The sequence below is a fragment of the Mercenaria mercenaria genome, chromosome 17, assembly GCF_021730395.1.
Source record: "Mercenaria mercenaria strain notata chromosome 17, MADL_Memer_1, whole genome shotgun sequence".
In the NCBI taxonomy this organism is placed as follows: domain Eukaryota; kingdom Metazoa; phylum Mollusca; class Bivalvia; order Venerida; family Veneridae; genus Mercenaria; species Mercenaria mercenaria.
In genome coordinates this window covers 63194547-63203646 of record NC_069377.1, presented here as the reverse complement: position 1 = coordinate 63203646, position 9100 = coordinate 63194547, and the positions used below count along the sequence as shown (strand labels likewise).

The window sequence follows — 9100 nt, the reverse complement described above, 5'->3', positions numbered from 1 at the left end:
CGCTTCGCAGCAAAAAGGGAAAAAGCTTTCAGAAGGGAATTGAAAGAAAAGGAATTGTTTTGTGTGATGTTTTATGTATATCCTTTACCACTGAAAAGTGGCGTTTTCTATTTTTATATTTTCGGTCCATGCATTTAACGAAACTTATAACTTCGCTTAGCATATACATGACAGAAAATACACATTACATACGCATGATAAACAAGTATTTTTATTGTAAAATCGTACATTTTTCTTATTGTTTAATATAATATAATTATTTACAACTCATGGAACAATGTCGGTATCTAGCAAAGCCCATAAAATAAAAATTAATTACAGTAGCTTAAAGATATGATATATTCTGCTTTAATTAGCATACTTCAATAATTCTATCTAACCATGATGCGTTGCTCAAAAATGTAGAGCCGAGTTTACCTATAAATGCCAAACAGCAGGTTTATCGATTTTTAGTGTAAAGGGAAACAACTACAACGGCGCACAAGGCAAAAAATCAATACCGACAAGAGTTGCGGTTCTCGTATATTTCACGCTCAAAGTTGGGGATGATCTAAAACAGGTATTTGTACGTAACATATATGAATATATCAAAAGAAGAATTACAACAAATGATGTTTGTCCGGATACATACGATACATATGTAGTATACTATCTTAATGGCTTCGCTTCTGAATATTCCAAAAAGTTTTGTTAAGTATAAAACCCGTAATGAAAATTTCAAGTGTACGAACGGGGTTTGTGTATGACATCGAAAGTTACAAGAGTGGTCCTATATTCAGCTGGATTGCAAGACCGAGCGGTATTAGAAATATCTGCTCCCAGTCATAGCTTTTCTAACGGGTGCTCTCAAACATAGAAATTTCATCTGTAGCCTAAACACTGGCATAGACTGACAAAGAACTTTTCTCTCGGCTACATAAATGCTAAGTACAATATATTGCATTATATTTCACGCACATATTCACGAAAAACAGCAGAGAACGGTAGGTTTTCGCATTGTTTTGGTTTCTTCTCTATCATATAATAACTTTTTTCACCCGATCGAAATGCGCTGTTGCATTTTCTTAGCAAACAAACGGATTCCGTAAATATGTTTAGTTCAATTAAGGTCTTTTTAAGGAAAAAGCCATCATTTTTTCCCCATAAATTCCATCCAGTTAGAAGAAAATAATTTGTAAAAAAATATTTCCTGAACTGAAGGGTTTTTGACACGTATTCTGCTCTCCAACATGGTTTCTGGTAAGTCATGTGATATGTCCACAGTGCTGATTGCCGATACGTGGAAGTAGAAAGAGAGGTAATTGCAGTAGCTGGCGCTCAGGGCTACACTCAGAAACTTAAAAGAAAAGACGTTGCCCTGTAAGTTTTGGATGATTCATTCCAAGCTTAAAGCTTAGTGCCGCTGACGTTAATCTAGAAATAGGTAGCTAGAATTTTGTTGTTTTCTTTGTTACGGATAGTGTATATAAAGGTATGGGACTGACTTGGTGACATTCTGTTAAACGTGTTTTGAAGGGGGAAACAACAAGAAATAAAAACAAAATAATTAAACAAAAAATAAAACTGAAACTACAGTGATGCAAGTGAATACCATGATGCTGAAATTCAAAATCCCAATGGTGAAAATTGAAAGTCGAAACTACGATAGCTAAAGTAGAAACCACGAAGATGAAAACAGTGTCGAAGCCACAATGATATAAAGGCGAACTTCGCAGTCTTCGTTATTTTGACCCTTTCTTATCGTATTTATAATCTTTCTGCAACGAGTAACGGATAAGGTAAACTCAGTGTTGAAGGATAAATAAAAAGTATATATTTACCAGGCAGAGTTATACATCAAGTGATTTGGCTGATAATAAGAAACAATAAACAAGAAAGATATTCGGTGTTGGTGGGGTTTTGATGTATTGGAAATGTTGGACCCCGCGTTATTAATAAGAAATGCATTACTTCTTGACAAAATTATGACGTTTTACAAAAAAAGAGTTCGAATATTCCTGTGCAATTCTAAATAAATACAACATTTCTGACATTTCGGTAGATATACCCGCAAAAAGACGACATTTTTTTATTCAAACACTAGCATTTACTATTACGTTACAATGTACGGTGATAGCCGAGCTTACTGTACACAAAAAAGTTATACAGATTTGGAGTACCAAGATTCGTATACTAAAAACAATCATCATTCAGGTAAAACTATAAATTCCTCCTGTCTGCAGTAAACGTATCACTGCATCTACATTAGAGAAAGTGTGCACTGGATCTATATAATACTCTGTTGAAATATAACGAAACTTTTGGTGAAAAAAAGTATACTAGTTTCAGCCAATTAAAAGTATTTCTGTCCAGTCCCGCTGTTTTTATTGGTTGAAGAATTATAAATTTACAACTTTTATTGGTTCTTTATTAATTAAGCAGGAGAAAAGTTTGCTTAGACAGCTATGCCGGAAAAGAAGCAAATACCTTTACATGCATTCCCGCTTTAACCAGACGGCGAAGAGCGCGTGAAATATTGGTGAAAAATTGATGTGACTTATCATATATGATACGAATAAATCAAATCATTATAAGTTTGAATAACTACTATGTGTTAATTGTTTTAGTGAAAGCGCCTCAAATATTCTATGTAAAATCGGACATATTTCCTTGAGTTATTAAGCTTGTCAAATTTGATATTGCTATGATGAAGAACAACCTTCAGGTCTAAGATAGATCCACTGAGTAACTTCAAAGTAAGAAAGTGCCACACATTCTTAACTGCACTTTTTTAGTTAAAAGGGCATATCTCAATTGAAGCCAGAACTAAGGACTGATATAATTATAATGTTGGCTGATGATAAAGAACCATTGTTGTACGTTTAAAGAAAGTCCGCGGAGAAGTAATAATGTTTAGGCTGAAATATGCTAGACCATAATGCTAGATTCTAAGTGAAAATAGAATATAATCCTTGAAATATTGGTGCCATATCTATGGCCAATGTCATATAAGATGCTGTGATGGTGAAGTCAAAACCTTTTCAAGTTAAAGCAATTTACTTGTGTAATTACGGAAACGTAAATTATGGGTAAAGTATATTAAAATTTGAACTTGATGCGAATGATATAGTGAGGCCATTTACGACTTGGGTGAGGTTGATGAGTCAGTATTTTAAGCTTGAAACAATTCATTGAATACTTTTAAATTTGTCTGAAATGCTATATCTTTATCTGTTATTTTAAGTAAAAATGTGTCATGATTCATGAAACAATGTTGTAAGGAACCTTTCCATATATGACATTACTGGCGAAGTTAATCCATAGGGTAGTTCATTTAGCCATTCCAAAGATAGAGTGGGATAACAAAAACTGAGCAAACAATTTAATAAAATCTTGATGAAGACGCTGGGCCGTACTGATAAGCTCTAAATGTACTCCGTATAATGGTTCCAACACATGTAACTACAGGAAAAGAGCATTAACAAAGGAACGGTTTATACAATAACAAATCCTACAGACTAGATCAGTAGATGGTTGGAAAGTCCGATATGCTTTTACTGTTTCACATAGTTTGTGTAATTTATCAGCATTTGTTTTGCTACAGATCTGTAGAGGGTTTATACGTATGGAAACGCACATTAAATACGCCTTTCAGATTGTGTAAGTCGTTTACGTCCTCTGTATCAACAGCTAGTTTGTCTTCTTGAATCCACTTGATCTGCAATTGAAGCTGATCAATTCATAGACTTTAAAATCTGGATACATGTAATGAGTTCATAAATTTTGTTTTAAATATTTTGAAGCATTTTCCTATAACTTTAGATGGCATACTTCCAGATGAACTTTACAGCATCAAACAAAATCTATAACAAGATCATTTGGAAGCATTCATCCCAACCAAGCAAGATAACAGCAAACCCAGTTTGACAGTCAGTCTATTGCTGAGAGTAAATGCAATGTACAAAATGTATTGATGAAGTAAATATTGTACTGAACGTTTGTTTTATCGAAAGTTACGCCGTAATATCATTTATTCGGAAACCCTAAAATAATGTCTGATAGCCAGGTAAATCTTGCTGGCAATCTATCATATCGTATAAATTGTAACAGTCAACGCTTCTGTCTTTGTTCAGGTCAATTTTGACAATGTAAAACAATTCAAAATAATAAAATAAAATAAGCAGCAATGTACCGACTCTAATTGATATTTGGCGAAACCTGTACATTTTATTTGGTGACATGATCGAAAATTAGTAAGTCTACAACCATGAACATTTTTATTAGAACTACACTGTGGAACTTCTTCTATACCCGAAAATATCATCAAAAGTGCAGCATTGTGAAAATTTACCGGAGGACTAATATTTTTTCAAAAACCAAACCTCAAGCACTGTCAGCTGCTGTACTGATTGAACTTCCTTCGGAAAAAAAGATCCCTTGGAATCACAGGCGCATCCAAGCAAAATAATAACAAATGCAGTTTGATCGAGTCTGTTCATATAAGGTACTGAAATGCGCAACACCCACTCAAAGCTTTTAAAATATATGCTAACTTCTTTGTATTAGGAAAACATAAATGTTTCTTATTTACGATAAAGCATTGAGTATGATACAACGTTTTTATTTGCATATTGCTGTTACTGTATGATATCTTAAGAAAGCAACAGGAGAAGAAGCATGTGACCTTAAAATATTCTAAAGACAAACAGCGTCTACTTATCGTGTACAGTGAAAATGAATATATTGTTGCTCACACTTTCATTTAAGCAAGCAACATACATTTTTCTCTGCCAGATACAGTAGCAGATGGCCAATGGACTAACCAGCCCATCGTTTTTACCCAACATAATTTTAGAATTGGATAAATCATCTGAAAACATGTATACATTGCTCTTGCTCTTTTTGATATCACAGACTAACACGTCTCCATTCTCAGTAACCGCAATTCCGTACAGACTTACACCGTGACTTGAATGTAAAGCAGTTATTTCTCCTGTAGCCAAAGAAAGTTTGGCCACTTTATTCAAGACAACATCGGAAACATAAACATTTTTTTCATCTACATCTACGGCCAAGTATTGAGGATCGCGGAATATGTCAAATCCTTTAGAGTCTACCTTGAACGTTTTGAGGACAGCTCCATTTTGTCTAAGTATCTCTACTCTTGGGGAAGGTTTTAACGAAACAACTATATTACCATCACTACACTTCGCAATGCCATAACAATATCCTCTTACTTTAATATGATGATCTTTTTGCCAGCTTTCACATTTAGATAAGATCTGAATCTCTTGACTATAAGGAAGGGTTACAGCAAGTGTTTTAGGTGTCACCATTGTGAGACCCCAAGGTGCGGTTGGGAATATTAACTCTGAAATGACCTTATTTTCCTTTACATCAATAAATTTTACAGTTTTATTCCCGGTATCCGCCACAGCGATTTCATCTGTAGACACAACTGTTATACCATTGATTTCACAGCGACGTTTATCACTGTCGGATTTCACACTTACAGGTGTGCTAGTTGTTGCTACAATATCAAAAGGGTTCCTCTTCTTCGTTGCCATAATTTCAGTTTTGATATTGATTTCGCCGAAACTGTGTATACTTTGTAAAGTTTTGTTAGGTTCAAACGAGATCGTATTGATGTTCTTGCCATCTGTAAGCGTACGAAGGGCCGTTTTACAAATTTTGATTTTATCTTTGTTTAACTTCATTAAAACGAACATCTTGCTTCTATCACTTTTCTCGATTTCAGTTTTGAGCTGCTCGGTTTCTCTGGTCACACAATCACATTCAGAAATGAGTTTATCTATTTCAGATTTAGCATCTTGCTTCCTCGTGGCTTCAGACGTTAGAGAAGACTTCATTTGGTCTAGACTTGAGGTAATGTCCTTTCGGAAAGATTTCATTTGTTGAATCGCTGCGTCGTTACAGTTGTCGATTTTTCCTTTATCTTCCTGTCCCTGCTTCTTGTACAGGCCTGCTTGTTTTCCAACATCTTCAAGGTCTTTTATAAAGTTCTTGCATTCTGTTTCAATTCCTACGTCTTTCAAAATATCTGAGATGATTTCATCCTTACAAAAGCTATGTTTATCTGCAATGCACATGTGACATCCTACGTCATCATGTGTTCTGCAGTAATAGATGATAACCTCTTGTGGGTGTTGGGGACACAGCTCCGAGCATCCGATCTTTGATTTACAAGGTTTCTGACTTGTTGCCGGCATCTTGTCTCCTTTAAGTAGTATATGATTTCGCGACATCGTGGCTTTACGATGGCCTTTGGCACAAGGTGCACAGAGGAACTCGTAGCAGTTTTTACAGTATCATTTGGCCTCCACATGGTCGCCTTCATGGTCACAAGGATCACAGTAAAATTCGAAAGCTTCGGTCGAGGAAAGTGTAACAGAAGATGATAGGGACGATTTATCCCTCTTGCCAGATACCTCCATACGTTCTTGTACAAGAGAAGGAATCCAAGAAAACGAATGTTATAGAACACATGCAGACATCATGGTTGTATCACAGTCTGAAATGATAATAGGTTCATCGTGTCATTATTATTCTAAACCTTTGTTTCATTTTAAAGGTGAGCTACACATACAAAAATGACATTCGCTTTCTTCGTTGTAAAATTGAAGTAACCAAGATGCAATATTTTTACAAAACGCGCAACCAAAGATTAGAAAAAGTTAAAGATAGTTTGAATCCAATTTTCCTTTTCATTTCTTTTCAACAACTAGTTATACAAAATTTTACACATACTATTGTTTGGTAAAATAATTTAATATTTTATCGTAAAATTACCAAATATCTTTCGCTCGAACATTTCAAATATTAACCAAAGAAGTATAAAATACATTTATTTTTATAGCTCTTTGTATTAACTGAAAAACTATATTATAAACTATTTTATTGTTTTGAAGACAAAACTTCAAACGTACACATATATTTTAGACTGTTTTGCTATCTGCTTAACCGACCCGAAATGATTTTTTTCTTTAAAAACAAGAAGACGTTTAGTGCTCAGTGTTTTCATATCAGATTTTACAATTGAAGTAATAGTAGAACGAAATATATGATGACTATTAGATGATAACAATTGCGGAAATACTTAATATGATGCACATAAATATAGTATACAGCGTTTTAGAAGCTTTGGCTTAAAATATGGGGTTTATTTAAAGTGCTGAAGTCCAAAGTAAGACTTATTTTACATAGTTAGCGAGTTTTCGTTCATTTAACTCCCTCGGTGACTCCGTTTCACCCAATTCAACCTATCAAAATTCTTTGAAGGCTTTAATAATTTTACTTTCAACCCGTTTTTTTTTTCGTTTTGCGTCTGCATTCTTAAAATATATTTGTGACACAGCAATGTAAACATAGCACTTTTTAAACACAAAACAATGCGTCTTATTGAAATAAAATGTATATCGTTGTTCAAAAATGGCATGTGCCTCTAAAATGGATCTAATCAGCTATTGAATTAGTCAGCGTGAAAACAAGGACAAATCAAAGTGCTGAAAGCACAGAAAGGTTGAAACCTTTCAATATGCTGTTAACAAAATTATAATCTGAAGAATTACATGTTTTTCTGGTAAGAAGTGTGTATGTAGCCTTTAATGTCACAAGAGCAGGTATTAAATGCATGGATGTAGCTATTCGCCGGATATGCTACTCGAATGTAGTCCATATCAATATATAGTGCAATTTTCCCGCATAGTAAATGCCATTTTCATGCAAAATATAAATCTCATTGATGCTTGATTGTAAAGAGGAATGTCTGCTGATTATTATAAAGTGAGTCGAAGCTGTTTGGTAAAATGAAAGTGAAAGTAGGTATTTCCTGATGTCTGTCTATGCAATATTAGCGTTTTCATCACGTGTGTCAGTTACGTGACCATGGTTTCACTGTATTATGGTCAACCCCATAAGTAGTCATGTGCATCTCTTCAGATCTTTTTTCTACACAAAGAGCTAGGTTTAAGATGTAATAAAGTAGTATAATATCTCCCCGATATCGATCTGGAATCTGGGCAGACAACATGAAGATTATATTTCAATGAGAACAATAGAGGGTAGGTCAAGGTCTGTGCACCCTGAACAATGAAAACAATGGAGGGTAGGTCAATGCACCCTAGACAATGGCACAGATGACGGACTAGCCTAGGTATGACTTAATCAGTAGCAGACGATGTTTTCCAAACCATGTTTATTTTATAATTTTATTCAACAGTAACTACAAAACCATGGTGTACATAAATGCGCTCCCGACGCTCCCAAACTGCGCTCATCATTTAAGAAAGATATATCAAACAAAAGGGCCGCTCACCAGGGGCTATGTGTCAAGTTTTTTTTCTACAATTGTAAATTAAAACATATTTCCAAGAATTGCTTAATTGTGGTGATAAATCAGTAAATCAAAAGGATTATCAAGTGTAAATTAGAAGGATTTGAAAATAATACCGTAGAATCACACGACTACATGCAATGCACTACAGTACCAGAATGCACTTACTGCAGCCACAACACCCAGAAAAGTTCAACTCCAAGAATTCAACGCCTCAAAAGTTCAACTCCAAGTTCATTCTCCAAGTAATCAGATCTCAAAAAGTTCAACTCCAAGATAATAAATTTGCTCAACTCCCAAGAATATCAATGTTTGCCAGGTTTCAAGTTTTTTTCTACAATCGCTAAATTGTGAGGCTTACTCGGTAAATTAAACGAGGATTATCAACTGTTCTAACAGGGCTGGTATATAAATGGGAAATATTCATAATACCCAGGACTGTTCTAGAATGGTTCAGTATTCAAAAGCTATACATGTATACCATCTATGATGTACCTCTGCGTGTTGGTCGTTGGATTACAGTATGTTATAGCGTTTCGCAAACTTACGAACAAATCTACAGTTGGCAGCGGGCTACATCAAGCAAAAGTTGTTCACAACAAATAATATATATTCTTGACGTAATCAATACTACCAAATATTTAATATTTTACATGCTCACCAGTCTATTGTACATATCTGAGTGAATGTTTTCTTGACAATTCGTTATGTATCAAATAAATAAGGCTACTTATCATGGATCCCTTCTCTTATTATTAACTAGAAGCT

The 9100-nt window shown here is 34.5% G+C and overlaps 1 protein-coding gene across 1 annotated transcript; it reads right to left on the bottom strand.

Moving 5' to 3' along the window:
* Positions 1 to 3577: 3577 nt before the first annotated feature.
* LOC123536487 (uncharacterized) lies at positions 3578 to 6245 on the bottom strand. Its single transcript, XM_053527876.1, has 2 exons — positions 4803 to 6245; positions 3578 to 3697 (listed from the first exon to the last, which is right to left on the bottom strand). The coding sequence occupies exons 1-2, from the start codon at positions 6243 to 6245 to the stop codon at positions 3578 to 3580; spliced, it is 1563 nt and encodes a 520-aa protein (XP_053383851.1).
* Between the last annotated feature and the right edge of the window lie 2855 nt (positions 6246 to 9100).